At 42.0% G+C, this 18,231-nt stretch overlaps 1 protein-coding gene across 4 annotated transcripts in view; it reads left to right on the forward strand.

Moving 5' to 3' along the window:
• LOC144299332 (neutral ceramidase) overlaps positions 1-18,231 on the forward strand; it is an 87,605-nt gene that overhangs the window by 5,385 nt on the left and 63,989 nt on the right. For all 4 annotated transcript variants that reach the window (XR_013366035.1, XR_013366037.1, XR_013366036.1 and 1 more), the window contains exons 2-5: positions 10,133-10,248; positions 12,443-12,574; positions 15,414-15,619; positions 17,050-17,199. Coding sequence is in view for 1 of the 4 variants with exons in the window: in XM_077874873.1 (XP_077730999.1) it covers positions 12,448-12,574; positions 15,414-15,619; positions 17,050-17,199 (483 nt within the window). In the remaining 3 variants the exon portion in view is untranslated. The remainder of the gene's footprint in view (positions 1-10,132; positions 10,249-12,442; positions 12,575-15,413; positions 15,620-17,049; positions 17,200-18,231) is intronic.

The following is an 18,231-nucleotide window of genomic DNA, read 5'->3' on the forward strand; positions in this document are numbered from 1 at the left end:
TGGGTGCAATTGTAAATGGGACTGACTCCTTAATTTCTTTCTTCTGTCTCATTGTTAGTGTATAGAAATGCAACTGATTCCTGTGCATTGATTTTATATCCTGCCACTTTGCCGAATTCCTATATGAGTTCTAGCAATTTTGAGGTGGAGTCTTCTGGATTTTCCACATGGAGCATCATGTCATTTGTGAGGAGTGGGAGTTTGACTTCTTCTTTGCCAACTCAGATGCCTTTTATTTCTTTTTTGTCTGATTGCTGAAGCTAGGACATCCAGTACTATGTTGACCAACAGTGGTGAGCGTGGACATCCCTGCTGTGTTCCTGACCCTGGGGGGAAAGCTCTCAGTTTTTCCCCATTGAGAATGGTATTCTCTGTGGGCTTTTCATAGATGGCTTTATGATATTGAGGTACGTTCCCTCTATCCCTACCCTGTGAAGAGTTTTAATCAAGAAAATAAGCTGTACTTTGTCAAATGCTTTCTCTGCATCTATTGAGAAGATCATATGGTTCTTGTCCTTTCTTGTATTAATGTGGACTATCACGTTGGTTCATTGGTGGATATTGAACCATACTTGCAGCTCAAGAATAAATCCCACTTGATCGTAGTGAATAATCCTTCTAATGTACTGTTGGATCCTATTGGCTAATATCTTGGTGAGAATTTTTGCATTCACGTTCATCGGAGATATTGATCTGTAATTCTCCTTTTTGGTGGAATCTTTGGTTTGGGGATCAAGGTAATACTGGCCTCATAGAATGAGTTTGGAAGTTTTCCTTCCATTTCAATTTTTTAAACAGCTTCAGAAAAATAGATATTAATTCTTCTTTAAATGTTTCGTAGAATTCCCCTGGAAAGCCATCTGGCTCTGGACTCTTGTAAGAACATATTATGACCAACTATATGCCAGCAAATTAGGCAATCTGGAAGAAATGGATGCATTCCTAGAAACTAATAAACTACCAAAACTGAAACAGGAAGAAATAGAGAACCTCAGCAGACCCATGACCGGCAAGGAAATTAAAGCAGTATCAAAAATCTCTCAATAAACAAGAGTTCTAGTAGATTTTTAGTGGAGTTGTTAGGGTTTTCTATATATAGTATCATGTCATCTACGAATAGTGAAATTTTTACTTCCTCCTTACCAATTTGGAGGCCTTTATTTCTTTTTGCTGTCTGATTGCTGTGGCTAGGACTTCAGTGCTATGTTGAATAATAGGGAGAGTGTGCATCCTTGTTGTGTTCCTGACCTTAGAGGGAAAGCATTCAGTTTTTCCCCATTGAGTGTGATGTTTCCTGTGGATTTTTCAAAGATGGCCTTTATTTTATTGAAATATATTTCTCTAGACCTACTTTGTTGAGAATTTCATCATGCATGGATGCTTTTTCCTACATCTACTGAAATAATAATATGGTTTTTATCCTTTTTCTTATTGATACGACATATCACATTGGTTGTTTTGTGAGCATTGAACCACACTTGTGTCTTGGAAATAAATCCCACTTGATTGTGCTGTATGATTTTTTTTTAAATGTATTGTTGGATTCAGTTATTGCTAGTATTTTGTTGAGGATTTTTGCATTTGTGTTTATCAGAGATATTGGCCTGTAGTTCTCTTTTTTTGGTGATGTCCTTATTTGGTTTTGTTACCAGGGTAATGCTGGTCTCATAGAATGAATTTGGAAGTTTTACTTCCTTTTCTATTTTTTGGAGTAGTTTGAGAAGAATGGGTATTAATCCTTCTTTAAATGTTTGGCAAAACTTGCATGTGAAGCCATATGGTCTTGCACTTCTGTTTGTTGGGAGTTTTCTGATTACTGGTTCAATTTCATTGCTGGTAATTAGTCTGTTCAAATTTTCTATTTCTTCCTGTTTTAGTTTTGGTTGGTTATATGTTTCTTGGAGTTTATCCATTTCTTCTAGGTTGTCCAATTTGTTAGCATATAATTTATCATAATCTCTTAATAATCCTTTGTACTTCTGTGATGTCAGTTGTTTATTCTCCTCTTTCATTTGTGATTTTGTTTATTTGGGTCCTCTCTCTCCCTCTCTCTTCTTATGTGTCTGGCTAGAGGTTTACCAATTTTGTTGATCTTTTCAAAGAACTAGTTCCTGGTTTCATTGATCTGTTCTATTGATTTTTTTAGTTTCTATGTCATTTATTGCTCCTCTGGTCTTTATTATTGCCTTTCTTCTGCTAGTTTGGGGTTTTGTTTGTTCTTCTTCTAGCTCCTTTAAGTGTAACTTTAGGTTGTTTATTTGAGATTTTTCTTGCTTCTTGACATAGGCCTGTATTGCCATATACTTCCCTCTGAGAATAGCTTTTGCTGCATTCCACAGGTTTTGGATTGCTGTGTTTTCATTTGCACTGGTTTCCATATAGTTTTTTATTTCTTCTGTGATTTTTTTGGTTGACTCATTCATTGTCTAGTAGCATGTTATTTAACCTCCACATAATTGTGTTTCTTCCTGATTTTTTCCTTGTCATTGATTTCTAGTTTCATAGTATTGTGGTCAGAAAAGATGCATGGTATGACTCTGATCTTTTTCAATTTGTTGAGACTTGTTTTGTGGCCTAATATGTGATCTTTTAGAGAATGTTCGATGTGCACTTGAAAAGAATGTATATTCTTCTGTTTTAGGAAGGAATGTTCTGAATATATCTGTTAAATCTATCTGGTCCAATGTGTCATTCAAAGCCATTGTTTCCTGGTTGATTTGCTTTTTGGATGATCTGTTCATCAATGTAAGTAGGGTGTTAAGTTCCCCTAGTACTATTGTATTACTATCAATTGTTTCCTTTATATTTGTTATTAACCGTTTTATGTATTTGGATGCTCCCAGTTGGGTGCACAAATATTTATAATTCTTATATCTTCTTATTGGAACGTCCCATTTACGATTATATAGTGCCCTTCTTCACCTCTTGTTACAGTCTTTGTTTTAAAGTCTATTTTGTCCTCTATAAGTGATGCTACTCTGGCTTTCTTTTGATTTCCATTTGCACGATAAATATTTCTCTAGCCCTTCACTTTCAATCTGCTGGTGTCTTTAGGTCTGAAATGACCTCTTGTAGGCAGCATATAGATGGGTCTTGTAGTTTTTGTTTTGTTTTGTTTTTTAATCCATTCTGTCACCCTATGTCTTTCGATTGAAGAGTTTAGCCCATTTATATTCAAAGTAATTATTGATAGGTATGTATTTATTACCATTTTGCTACTTGTTTTGTGTTTGTTTATAGAGTTTTTTGCTGATCTTTTCCCCTCCTGCTTTCTTTCATGGTTTGTTGACTTTCTTTAGTGATATATTTTGGTTACTTTCTCTTTATTCATATTGCATACTTATTATTTTGAATTTGACGTGTGGTTACCACTACATTTGTATAAAACATGTGCATGTAGCAGTCTATATTAAGTTGATGGTCATTTAAGTTTTAACCCATTCTTTATTCCTGTCCTCCCCATGTTTTAGGCTTATGGTGTCTTATTTTACATCTTTAATTTTACAAATCCCTTGTCTTTTCACACTCTCACATTCTTCCCTTTCCTCTCATAGAGTCTCCTGTAATATTTCTTATAGGGCTGGTTTGGTGGTCATGAATTCCTTTTAGTTTTTATTTGTCTGCAAAACTTTTTTTTTGAGACTCTATCCCTCCTTCTATTTAAGTGACAGTGCTGCTGAGTAGAGTATTCTTGTTTGCAGATTTTTTTCTTTTCAGTGCTCTGAATATATCATGCCCCTCCCCTTTGGCCTCCAAAGTACTGAAACATCTGCTGATAACCTTATAGGATTTCCCTAATATATAACTGTCTTTTTTTGTCTTGCTGCTTTTAAGATCTTTTCTTTATCACTTTTGCCATTTTAACTACTCCATGTCTCAATGTGGCCCTCCTTGGGTTGATTTTGGAGGGGAAGGTCCCTCTGCTTCCTGGATCTAGATATTGATTTCCTTCCGCAGATTAGAATAGTTTTCAGCAATTATTTTTTTCAAATTCATTTTCTGCCCCTCTTTCTCTATCTTCTTCTTCTGGAATCCCTATAATGTGAACAATGTGGTATTTTTTCCACAAACGCACTGTGCTGATGGAAGATGCTAAACATCTGAGATTTACATAGAGGAAATGAGTTACATCAAAAGATGTTGTAACCTTGTCCCTAAAATGAAGATAAATGCAACTGCAGCCTGTTTTCCCCCAATCTGCCTTCTTAGTCTTGTATGGCAAACAGGTCAAATTTGTCACTGCCAAATGTAATAAATTCCTATCCGTGGTTTTGGAAAAAGATAAATCGTCAAGAGAATAATTTCCAAACACTCTGTAAAGGTTACATAGCCCCACGTTGGTTTTCTAAAAGTAAGAAAATAGGGAAAAATTTCATTTCCAGTCTTACCTACATTTCAAACTCTCTGGATGTTTCCAAAATGGCAAAGGACACCCCTTCTTCCGGACACTGAGTTTGTAAGACTCTACTGGGAAGATCATTAGAACCACCCAGAAAAGAACTGTGTTATAAGGCTAAATGCACAGAACTACCACTCTTGGGCATCTACAGTCAGCCTAATTTAAAAACTCATTCACAGCAAGCTGTAGAGTTAGCAAAGAACTTTAAAAATATATGTTGTCTGTGTGAACCTTTCAGCAAGGTAGGTTTTTGTTAGTCTCCATTTTTCTAATAAGGAGAATGAAACAGAGAGCTTAGAGTCACTGAGAAAAAAAGCCTCAATCTTCAGATTCCAAATTCCAGTCCTTCTTGTATATTCAATCTTTGCCTTTATTTTTTGCTCTTTGAATCAAAATCAGGACTGAGGCAAATTTGGGGAGAGAAACTCTGCTTCCCTAGAGAAGTTTATCTACCTTCTTCTGTAAGAAAAGCAGGATTGTAAAAATTGCTGGGAACAAGGGCATTGTGAACCTCCCAGGGAAGGAGAGCCACAGTGCACTGTTCTGTTGCACACTATCTTCCTCCTCTGCTCTGCCACTGTGGTCAGAGCTGGGACATCCGTTATAGAAGGAAACTGGGCTCCCCACTGCAGTGAAGTACATCCATTAGCCTCATTCTCAAGCTCAACATATGACAGGTGCAGAAGGGGTTTAATAAGGAACAATCTCTCCAGCTTGGAACAGAAGGGACCTCTTTTCTATTGCTTGAGGTTTGAGGTCAAGATTCAATGGAGACAAGTATGATGGTGAATCTATAAATAGCTGATAATGGGACTGCTTTGAGTTTCAAAGGGATTTTTCAGTCCTTTGAAAAATGTATGAGGTAGTAGGTATCCTACCATAAGTACACAGTATGGCAGCCCTGTGTACTTAAAACTAATTTCTAATTTCTTTTCTGACCTAATGAAGAATCCATTGTGTTAGACTGCTCATTACTTTTAACTTTAAAAATGTTCCCAGAGGCAGCTTGGCCTACACAGTGTCCAGTGATTGGAATGCATATATTCTCCAAAGGGAGGTCCAATGCTCACTTTTATGAGATTTAGCTTGGGCAGGTTCTTAGTTGGAGATAACAGAATCTACTCCATCTAGCTCAAGAGAAACAGGATTTATTAGGGGATGGAGATAACTTGCCGAATCATCGTGAAGACTCAAAACAGAGAATTGGGGTTGAACTTCCAGGAAAAACCTGTCGACTTAAATACAGACCTGAGCTGCTGAGGGATGGGCTGCTTTGGTCATGGTCCTGAAATAGAGAAGGGGCTGTAATATCTAGAAGAAGTCACCACACTACTGTCTCAGTCATGCTGCCACGATCCAAACCAACAAAACAGATGTACAATTGAGTGTCTCTTCCTATGTGGCTCAGTTCTGAATCAAAATCTCACACTAGTGCATCTCAAAGACAGAACTGAAACTGCATCTGGGACTCTAGGCAAATGAGCGTCTGGTGTTGGCATCCACCCAGGTTTAGAAAGAGTGTTGAGGGAAGCCCTCTATAGAACCAACAGCGCTTTAAACCACATCTCTTCCCTCCACAGGCATACTAAAGAGCAAAGCTTATTTCCCATCATTCTAGCCCCCGACCACTCTTCCATTTACCCATCTCTGTATCCACCTATCCATCCATCCCCCCACTCATTCATCCCCCCACTCATCCATCCATCCATCCATCTATCTGCCGATCCATCCATTCATCAATCTTTGCACTTTGGATATTATTTATTTAAAAAAAATCTGTTTCAGAATATGTCTAAAAGACAAGACTATTTCAAAGATCTGACTACAACTTCATTATCATACACACATTCTTAATAATAATTCCTTAATATCATCAAATATCTAGGCAATGTTCCAATTTTCCCAATTGTCTCATAAATTTCAAAACCAGTTTGAATAAGGTTCTAAATAATGAGGGTTTGGGTGATACAGCATAAATTGATTGACACGTCTCTTCAGCCTCTTTTAATCGGCAGTTTCTTCTCCTTTATTCTCCTCTCCTCCCCTGCCTTTCTCTCCCCTCTCCACTCTGCCCCTCCTCCTGTTTCCTTCCCCTCCTGCTCCTTATCCTCTTACTTCTTCACCTCTCCTTCCCACTCCACTTTAACAATCTCTTTGTTAAAGAAACTGGGTCATTTGTCCTACAGAGCCTTTCTCAGTCTGGATTGTGCTTGCTCTATGCATCTTCACAGTGTCTTCTACTATAGTTGGTTGTCTTTTGTATTTTCCATAAATAAGCACTTGGATATAGAGGCTGATCTAATTTAGGGTTCCTTTTTTTTTTATTTTTTGGTAAGAGTACTTGAGAAGAGCACATCACTCAGAGGCTTATAATATTCATTTGTCTCTCTTTTAGTGACATAAGCATCCAGTTGATGATCACTGCCTGAGTCCACCTTTTCACTAAGGGTTTGCTAAACATCTAGATTCTTGATGTGTCATTCTTTCTTCATTGATTGGCTGGAATATTTCAAGTGTGAGATATTATCCCTCATCAATGATTGGCTTTCCCAAAGCATCTCAAGATGCCTTTATATAGGAAAAGCAGAGGACATTCTTGATCTGCACCCCCACCCCTGCCGCCTTTATTTCTTACCAGTTTTCAGAAAAACAAATTGGAATTCATTATTTTAAAGGTAGCATCTTTTACAGGTAATCAATGAGGTTGTTTTTAAGTATCACTATGACATCATGGATTTAAGCAAATTTGGTTTGTGTCAATCTATTGCAGTTATTTTTTTAACTGATGCCCAAATTGACCCATTTGAGAGGGAATTTCTATATTTTTACATAATTCTAATCATCTTATCATCATCTTGGCTTCATTAATTCCTTGTATGAAAACATGTTGCAGGTTTCTTTTGTGTATTTCTTGCCCCAGACCCAGAACCAGCCATTTCTTCAAGGATCTCTTGTTCCCTTTAGTAAGAAAAAGTATTTAAAGACCACAATATGGATGCTTCATGAAATAATAGATACTTTTTAAAAATAATTTATTCTTCAATTATTGCAAGGAGCAAAGAATGAAAAAGAATGTGACGATTAGCATGGAGCATAGAAAGTCAACATCAAGCCTTTGAAGGCCCCTACTCTGTAGGTATAAGTAAAAAAACTGATGGTGTTGTTTGATGGTTTATGAGTTGGGGTTTTGGGAGAAGCATTTTGGGGGTTGAATACAGTTCATGTGTTTCTCTCTAGCTGCCTCTGCCCTCTGCTGGGTAGTTCTCCCTCTGTGATAGTGTGAGGAGACAGAGGACATGGTTTGCTTCATCACCTGCTAACGAGGAGTGGCCACTTGGAATTGCTTATCTCCAGAGGCTGCGATGCCAGGGCCCCGATCAAAGTGACACAGTAAGAATTTGGTGAGAAGCAAGAGATCTTGCCTAGGAATCTGGAGACTTGGGCTCACATCCTGCAATAAGTATTGCTCAACCGTGCTCCCTTTTAACCATCCTTTCCTGTTCTAGAAGCCATGTAACCTTTCTGTGTGTGTTTCCTCATCTGTAAGGGGTGGTAGTGTATGCGTGCATGTCTTGGTGTAATGAGTAGAGTAGGACAATTATCTGTATCCTAGCAAACAAGCTTTATCTGAGGGCCATTCAGACAGAAATAAAATATATGTACAAGTTAAAATATTTGCAGTGATGTTATCTTCCCCCCACCCCCAGGTAGTTTTACTCCTGGCTTCAGGAGCCCGCTGTTTTGATGGGCACTGCAAATCCCCTTGACCCAACATCACTTCTCCACTGGCTCTGCTGCAGCGCTCGGCATTTCCTCACCCTCGGCATTTCCTCACCCAGTTCTCACCCTTGGTATTTAGGGATGGTTCTTCACATATTGTCTGGAAGAAATGATATGTGATCTACTACAACCCTGGTTACAATGATTCTACCGGACTAGACTGTGGGTGACCACCTTCTAAGTCTTGGTGTGAATGAGCATGGCAGGGCTCCTTTCCTTGGGGAGGAAAGTAGTGGCGAGGTCTGGGGTGGGGGGAACGGAAAGTACAGTTTGGAGGCCCACTGTTAGGGTGAACTTTGGGAGACAATCTCATGGCAAGTCACTAGTGGATGTCTGTTGTTTTTACCTGCCTTGATTTCATTCTAGAGAATTACCCATTCTCTGTGGGGATGATGGTCTTATTGAGAGGATTATTTCCATCTCTCCTCAAATGAAAGGATGTGTCTATGCTCTGAGCTAGGCCAGTCAGATGCTGTCTCTTAGGAACTGAATCCCAAGTGGTGCAACATAGAGACCTACCGCAGCTGGAGTGGATCCATCTCAATGGCGGTAGCTCCTGCCACTTGGATCTGCCCTGATGTCTGGCCTTCCAGAGCCTGTGTCTTCAACTTCTTTTGCTGCCTTCCAGTGAATTTACTTCTCTCTCTTCCCTGCCCTGCTTAAGTTACCTGGATTTGACCTCTGCTCCTTGACACCAAGAATTCTAGCATAAATGCATGTAAAAAAAAAAACCAAACTGGGATCCCTGGGTGGCGCAGGGTTTGGCGCCTGCCTTTGGCCCAGGGCGTGATCCCGGAGACCAGGGATCAAATCCCACGTCGGGCTCCCGGTGCATGGAGCCTGCTTCTCCCTCTGCCTGTGGCTCTGCCTCCCTCTCTCTCTCTCTGTAACTATCATAAATAAATAAAAATTAAAAAAAAAACCAAACTGCCCCTCCAGCCCCCCTTGTGTAGCAGAGAAGTAGCTAAGCCACATTACTAAATGCACTATTGGAAGACACTTCTATCTCTAGTTTTTCCACTGGACTTTGGGGGCTGGTCTCTTTTAACTCTGCAAGACATGAAGAGGCCTATGTGTTCTTCCAACTGCTTCCTGCACAGCTTAGATTTTGTAGGAACCAAAGGCGGGAGGTTGGCCTATTTCTTCCTCTCTTTGCCTCTTCTGGGCCTCTGTTTAACTCCATGCTGTTATACAGTATACATCCTTCAGGAGGAGGTAACACATTTTATCTTCTCCATTACAAAACAGTGCACGGCTCTTACAGAAAATATTTTTCATGAAAAAATGAAAACAAAATTCACTCAAAATCCTAATACCAGATTACAGCTTAAAATCTTGCTGTGATTTCTTATAGTCTTCATGACCACACATATATAAATAATGTACACTTTTTAAAAACAGGATTATAATGTCTTCTAAACTTAAAATACCTTCAAGGAGTTTCAGGTCATTAAATTATTTAATGGTTGCACAGCATTCTTGCCCCGTTGTATATTCATTATTCACATTCTCAGTTCACCTAAACCTTCACATTCTTTTTATGCACAAGAACCTAAGAGTTAAAATCACTTTCCTCACCTGAAATTGGTGTACACATAGCTCAACGTGAGCTGTAGCCCACACTAATGTCCAGCATGCATCATCAATGCCTCTTGAGCACTGGTGGAGTGACCAGAGGCAAATAAAGCAGGTGCTCTTTTTTTGGTGCTCTAGGTTACAGACCTCGCACAGAGCTTGCAGTGCTGGGGAGGTGTGTAAATGCTGAAGTCAATGACCTTCAGCCCAGCAGATCTTCTGCAACTTTTACCTCAGTATCAGTCTGTCCCAGGGGAGAGTTTGCAGACGGCTCTTGTTATCAATACACTTTAATCTCGTCCTGCACCAAGCCCACACCAGTATGCTAATGAGAACTCTACTCTCCTGGGCATGACTGTGAACATCTTTCCTCACTAGGTTTCAGAACGTGCTGAGAAATCTTGGCTGAGCACCGTGCAGGGGGGAAAGGAACGACATTCTGGATGGTCATTTGCCTTACTGGATGCAGGATTTCTTTTGATTGGTTGAATCAGGTAAGAGTATTTGTATTTTCTTGGAGAGGGAGGGAGGGGTCTTGAATCATCCCTTTGTCTTAGAGATCTTGCTGAAATGCAAAAAGCTTCACTCGGTTTTCTTAGCTTTGGAAACCCGTTTTGCCAAATTATTACCTTTTTACTCTCACGATCTTGAAAAACAGAGACCTCAGCATGGTAGAGATGTGGCAAGTGGCTTGCTGTTGTGTCCCAGCCTCATCACTGGGCTTGCAAACTGTGCCAGATCAAGCGAGAACCAGTGGGAAATGTCAAATCTTTTGAGTTCCAACCATTAGCTCAGCTCTCCATGGTGTATTCCGAAGGCAGACAAGGCATTTGCTTTAGATTTGAATCCAGATTGTAGTCATCAATGAAAAATAAATAGTGGAACCGGTTAAAAAAGAAAGGTAATAATGTTGGCGGTAATTCTGGCAACAGGGCAGTGAAACCCGTGAAGTACATGATGGAAATCGGAGTTAGAGCTGGAAACTCTAATGTTAGATCAAGTGCCACTGTTGACTTGTGTAAAATGCTGCTGGTGGTAATCAGTTCAGAAGAATAAAACTAGCACACACACACACACACACAAAAAAGTGATTTGGAGCCATGTCTGTGTGTTGTATAGGCTCCTACCATGTGGCCACATTCACACGTATGTGCCATGTGCGTGTAGATGCTCTGGGGTCGGGAGGTCTGCTGCCGCTCGGCCTTGTTGAATTGTCCTGGTGGAGCAGCAACTCTCCCAGCCAGGAGGAAGATGAGTGAAACCAAAGTTTTTAGAAAGAACTAGGTACACTGGGTTTGAGGTTTGCCACTGAGCTAGCGGCTACGGACTAGTAAATGTACTTGGATCGTCCAAGTTTCAGAGGCACAGGTTAGAAGTGTTTCCTGACTCCTGAGGGCTGACAGTGAATGTTGGGACCGAGATCAGAACTAATTTGTTTTGCCTTAAATTTGAAGTTGTCCCTGATGGTAGCAGTGAAAGTGACCATGGTGGTGACAAGTGGACAAGGAAAGGGTACTAATGACCAAGAAATTTAGGAAGATGTGCCAGTCTCTTTGTTCACTTCCAGTTCAGCCTTACCTGTGAAATGTTTGCTGTTAGACTGATTTTTAAACTCTAGTCCAAGGGCACCTGGGGGCTCAGTCAGTGAAGCGTCTGCCTTTGGCTCAGGTCATGATCTCAGGGTCCTGTGATCGAGCCCCACGTTGGGCTCCCTGCTCAGCGGAGAGTCTGCTTCTCCCTCTCCCTCTGCCCTCCTCCCCTCTTGTGCTCTCTCTCTATCTCAAATAAATAAATAAAATCTTTAAAGAAATAAATAAACTCCAGTCCAGGGATTGCAAAATAAAATAAGTACAAAATAAGGTAGTAACTTAGATAGAAAAGGGCCACTGGGAAGAGTCTATGGTGGGTTGGAGGACGCATGTCCCCTCTGAAGGAACAGCAGCTACTATGTTCTACAAGCTCTTGGCACCCAGGAATGCTGACTCAGTGTTGCCACGGTTTATGAACTATTTTTTTGTAATTTTTATTTATGATAGTCACACAGAGAGAGAGAGAGAGAGAGAGAGAGAGGCAGAGACACAGGCAGAGGGAGAAACAGGCTCCATGCACCGGGAGCCCGATGTGGGATTCGATCCCGGGTCTCCAGGATCAGGCCCTGGGCCAAAGGCAGGTGCCAAACCGCTGCGCCACCCAGGGATCCCTAAAGGCCAAAATTGTGTGTAGACACCTCCTTATAGACAAGGTCCTTTTCCTTAGGCCATGACCATAGGGGACAGCCCTAACCAAGGGTGATCACCCCTGTCGACGGAAGTGTTCCCACATCGACCCGTGTGCAGATAGCATCATCACCACCAACGAAAACAGTATGATGCAGCCAAGGGATACACATACATTTTAGCTTAGTTGCTAATGCCAAATGGTGAGTGGTGGCTTCTAGAATGAGCACTGTGCTGAGAAGAGTCTGGAAACCACATCTGAGCTCACCAACGAGTGCTGTAATTGACTGGTCTTGTCTGCCATGGCTTGGCATATGCAACTAGTGGCAGGTATGCTCTGTACCTGCCATGGCCACTATCATCTATTTGTGCGGTGGCACTAAGACATCACGGGCTGGGGCAGCTCAAAGCACATTCATTTTAATTTGTGATCCTGTCTTTTCCTGCCTCATCCATTTCTGCTTTTCCTCAGGAGAGATGGCCAAACGCACCTTCTCCACATTAGAGACGTTCCTGATTTTCCTGCTCGTGATGATGACCGCTGTCACGGTAGCCCTTCTCAGCCTCCTGTTTATCACCAGTGGGACCATTGAAAATCACAAAGGCAAGTTGTAATGGGCTCTCTTGGGTGCTATTCCTAGCCTGTGGGAAGTTTCTTGATTACTGGGGACGCCAAGGCAAAGAACAGTGTCTGCTGATAATGCCGATAACAGGGCTGTTCAGTGTGTACTTAAGCAGCCTAGGATGGCCAGCTCACCTTTACATTAATTGCCCTTTCTGCATTGATAGCAATTTTTATCAAGTTTACCTTTGCCCCCAAATAGTCAGTTGACAGGCATTCTGACATGGCACTGACTCATCTGTCACTTTTCCACTGACTGAAGCCCTATTCAGAATTCTTCAAGGCCCAGTAAAGTGAGCATTTGCCCCATGCTCCTGTCTTTCTCTTTGACTTTTCTTGGGCATCATCTTCTCTTGGGGACAAAAGGAGAATGAAAGACCCATTGAATATCAACTAGTCTGTGGAAAGCATTGAACTCAAATTCTTAGGAAGGCCGATCAAGTTTTATAAATGAAGTGGAGTGAGGAGGTGGAACAGGGTGGGGCAACGATCTGCAGCCCCTCCTGAGTGCCAACTGTTAGTTGTCATGGGGTCACATGGACTCAGATCCCCAGAGTTTTCAAGAGAAGCTAGAATGGATGATTAGGCAATTCTTGATATATATATATATATATATATATATATATATATATATATATATATATATTAATATTGGGAATTCATTTAGTTTTTGAAGATGATGTAGGCTACATTTACAGGCAATATTGGGCCCTTGGATCTTTGATGGAGCCCTACTTTAATGGCGGGCCCTATACTGATAAATAAGTAGAGAAGACAGGTGGGGGTTGAACGCTTTGACCCAAGTAAAGGGAGGGCTGGCTTTAGGCCAAACAGAAAAGGCTTTCATCTCAGTTTTCCCTCTTGTGGCCTCTTCTTTCCAGCACATTCTCTACCATGACCCTGAGCTTTCAATTCCCTGCAAACACAGAGGGACAGAGATTCTCTGTGCCAGTGGTGTGGAGAGCAGGGGCATGAACTGCTAGGAAAGAAAGGACCCATAAGACTTCCTCAGTTTGGGCTTTTAAAGTTAGAGAATCCAGAGGCTGAGATTCAGGGAGGTGATCAACTATTCTTATAGTAGGAGTTGCTGTTTGTTGAGTAGTTGCTGTGTGTTGAGCACTATGGTCACGAGTCTACATACTTTTCTCACTTAATTCTCATAAAACTTCTATAAAGGTAGGTGCTAGTCTTAGTACCATTTTCCAGATGTAGAACCTGAGATTCTGAGGTCACAAAGAACTCACCCTTGGCCATTGGACTTGGTTTGCTTTGGTTGGCACTCCATTCCTACTTGGTATCAATAAGGCAAAGGTGCCTGCCTCCTTCCTTGCAATAATTGATCTCTCGAAGGCTTGTGGTTGAGAAAATATGGATTCTAACTGCACAGTGAATATAGATGAAATAGCATTAGATTCTGAGTCAGAGGACCTGATTCATCTCGTGCTGTCCGTGAAATCGTCGTTACATTCCTTCTCTGGGCTCCATACATATATACATAAAATTGAGGAGATCAGACTAGGTGACCTCTAGCTTTTCTTGAGTCCTCAGGATCCCAGGGAGTCAGCAGTCAATCTCCTAAGTACTTTCTGAGCACTGATGCTTGTGACAGTGACATCTGTTGCCTTGGCCACCTTGGCTATTGTCTGGGGTGGAAACAAACAAATAACAAGCATATATAAGATATCTCAATATGTAAATAGGACCAAAGCTATATGCTGGCAATTATTCTAAACGTTTAATATGTACTAACGTATTGATTGTTCAAAACAGTCCTAGCAAGTAGAGTATTGTTACCCCTATTTTATAGATGAGAATAATCAGAGGAGAACAGGGTAAGTGATTTGTTCAGCTAGTAAGTGGTAGAGTCCATTTTCAAACACAGGGTGTTTGTTTCTGGAATCTGCTCTTGTAGGCTGTGCCATTCTGCCTCCCTTGATGCTGTGTGTGTGTGTGTGTGTGTGTGTGTGTGTGTGTGTGTGTGATAGTCACATAGGACATGTACACGCATATATGTAGATGGTGATATGAGTAAAATAAGGTGGAGCTATGCTTTTAAAAATTTTTAAAGATTTTATTTATTTATTCATGAAAGACAAAGAAAGAGAGAGAGGCAGAGACATAAGCAGAGGGAGAAATAGGCTCCGTGCAGGGAGCCTGACGTGGGACTCGATCCTGGGTCTCCAGGATCAGGCCCTGGGCTGATGGTGGCGCTAAACCGCTGAGCCACCAGGCTGCCCAGGTGGAGCTATGTTGAGCATATATGATCTAGTCTGCATTCTGAAGGCTTAAGAGAGTTGGGGAAGAGGGGGCAGCATAGAGATGAGGAGGGGCGTGGCATTCCCAGCTCAACCTAGTGGAGCTGCCTCTGAGTGTGATGGAAATGAACCAACTCGGAAGGGAGTCATGGAGCTTGGTTGGTGGACAAGAGGGAAGTAAGGTCTCTGAATGCAGAGAAGGGTGGAGACAGATCCCTGGAGTTTAGATCTAGTAGGCTGTGCCAGGAATTTGGCACCTGGTTTGTTTGTCTAGAGAAGTGCAAGGGGAGTAGGTGCAGGGCCATGAGTTTGACAAGGAATGGGGAGTTGAAGGACATTTGGCATAGGCCTTGACTGTTAGGGTGAAGTATCTCCAGTTCAAGAGAAAGATCTTCTTTAGGATTATTATATACAGCAAGTTCCTGAGATGTTTCTTACCATATATTTTAAATATAAGAGAATATATAACGATTTCTCCTTAGGAACCTGAACCTACGTGTTCTAATCGATGCCAACAAATACGTGGACTGGAATGTTGTTCCTTGAGTATTTTATTTTGCTTTTAGATTCAGGTGTTCCCACAACCCAGAGCTCTACAACCACCCTGGGCTCCACAGCCACTCAAGGCTCAACACTCACCCATGGCACAACAGCCACCCCGACACCGCCAGTGGTCACCACCCCAGAGCCTCCTCTCTTTCAGAACTTTAGTGGCTACCATATTGGTGTTGGGCGAGCTGACTGCACAGGACAAGTAGCAGATATCAACTTGGTAGGTAAATCATGGGCTCCTCAAGGAGAAAGAGACAAGTAATGTTATAGCTTGCATCCTACACTTACTCCTGATGATCACATCATCTTCTCACTTTTCCATTGACTTTACTGCTAACACTATGAATATTGTACTCTAAAGAGGGACCGTGTGTTCAACTGCAACTCCTTCATAAAGCCAATTGGCCATTTTTCATTAATGGAAGTGGCAGGGCTGGCAAACTCACATACCATGGGGGATGAGCTGGTACCATAAAGGACTGAAGCTGGCTCGTGTAAGTCTTTAAGTGTCTAAAGAATCCTCAGTTTGGAGGGCAGCAGGGAAGTTGTGGGGTACAACTGGAAAGTGCATGGCTTTGGCAATTATTGCCATGTAGGGCTGCCCTATCTTAAAGTCTTTTCAAGAGAAGCTGGAAAATCTCTGGATCAGAGACCTGAGGATCTAAATCACTCACTTGGAAAATATAGGCAAGTCTAGTTAAAACTGGAAGCCTAGTGGAGGCCGACACTGTAAGCCAAGGATAGCGCGTCTGTGGGTCGAGTGTGGCCCACTGCCTGCTGGCATGCAATATCTTGGTTGAGATGGTGGATATATTCATTCACCTCAACCCTTCTCTAGGAAGCTAGGATATGAGGTTTTTTGATGAGATTTTCTTCCTCCTAATAAATCATCTTTAGAGTCTAGGAATTATTCCCTACTGTCTTTTCTAAGAAATAGCTCTACAAACCCTAAGTGAACATGCCTATGAGGAGCAAAGCAAGCAATAGAGGGAGCATTCTGAAGACTTTATGGGTGGGCCTTATGACACGGTGAGGAGGGGGGTTTGCAATAGGTAGATTTGATCTGACTCAGTTGAGGGACGGTCAACAGGGTGAAAGCCAGAGTGAAAAAAAAAACAAAAAAAAAAACAAAAAAAAAAGAAAAGAAAAGAAAGCCAGAGTGAGACATCTTCAGTAGATATTATTTAATCGTAAAGAAACCATTTTCTTCAGAGAAAGAAGAAGATCCCACACCAATAAAACAAAGAGAGGGAGACTTCAGTCTTTAGGATGTTCCTGGGAATGTGGGACGGTGGTAGGGGAACTACTTCATTCCATAGTACCTTAGGCAGGAGGAAAGAACAGAAAACTCTGGAAGGTCTCTGATATGGTAATGGAATGCCCAAGCCACGCCAGCCCCTTCCTTAACACGTGGGCCTGTGAATGGCTTCTGCCAAACTGATGGCTACTGTGTGTTTACATTTTTCTGCACAGAAAACGATGATGGCTTTATTATTGAAAACACATCGTATTATCTCACGCAGAGCCATGATGTCCCGTGGATTGTGTTTTACTTTGCCTTTCCTATGTGGTCTCTTCTTGTGTGGGTGTGCCTGGTTCTGGTGGCAGGGGAGTGAGGCAGACTGGCACTGACTCTCTCTTCCTTTCTAGATGGGCTACAGTAAAACTGGCCAGAATGCCCGGGGCATCCTCACCAGGCTGTACAGTCGTGCTTTCGTCATGGCGGAGCCCGATGGCTCCAATCGAGTGGTGTTTGTCAGCATCGACATAGGCATGGTATCCCAGCGACTCAGGCTGGAGGTGAGTGGCTGAGGTGACAACGCAATGACATGATTTAAAAGAAAAGCTCTGTGAGTGAGTGTGGCAGTAACTAAGCCCTCCTGGCTTCTCATCCAGTGAGTTCCACTGCCCTCCACCCTTAGAAGCTCTTGACAAACCAGCAGACGATGGCAGTCTAAGTCCTCTTGGTCAAACTTGCTTTCAGTTCTGCTGACAGCTCTTTGTCATTATTAATGTTAGTGTTTTGAAAGCTTATTACGTTCTAGGCGACCTTCACACACGTCCCCTTATTTAATCCTCCTTGATAGAAGCCTGAGGGCTCCAATTATTCACTAACCCTTCCCTCCAGTGTATAGACAATTGAGAAGAGGTGCAAGGAGCCAGATGAGAAGTGAAACACGGCACTGAAATGAGGTCGGCCATAAATGGCTCAAGTTGGGTGAGAGGTACATGGAGGCCTCATTATGCTATTCTCGTTATTTTTGCATGTGTTTGAATGTTTCCATAATAAAATTTAGAAAGAGTAGTTTTGGCTCTCTCCCTCCTTAAGCTCTATTGTAGAATATGGCAGACTTTTCTGTGATTTCTCCTCAAACTGAGACCCGTGTTGCCCCCTCTGTGGGGAAGATTGAGCTTAGTGGAAGGGTGCCCACGGGTCCTGGGCAGGCAGCAGTAAGATGTGCAGAGGGAGAAGGAGAAGTAGGGAGATGGGCATGGACTTCCAGGTCTGTCTTTCTAAGCCAGTGTCTTGGCCCTGAGGCAGTTGTAGTTTCTGCATGGGATCAGGTCACAGAAAGAGAGTGTGCTCTCCCTATGTCTGCTCACATATTGACAAAGGTGAGGAAGAAGAGAGGCTGGAGCACCAGGAGAGTGACTGTTAAATGTCTACTCTTCAATGTCACATTCTATCAGCCTCGTCTATTAAACCCTGTTCCTCCCGCTGTGTGAAATGGCCCACGAGAGCGATGATGAGGGCGCCTCGAGGCATTTCTCCAACATAGCTCCCCAAGGGGGGAGCGGAAACCACCCCCATCTCTGGATGTCCACTCCTAC

Source organism: Canis aureus, chromosome 27 (genome assembly GCF_053574225.1).
Source record: "Canis aureus isolate CA01 chromosome 27, VMU_Caureus_v.1.0, whole genome shotgun sequence".
Classification (NCBI taxonomy): Eukaryota; Metazoa; Chordata; class Mammalia; order Carnivora; family Canidae; genus Canis; species Canis aureus.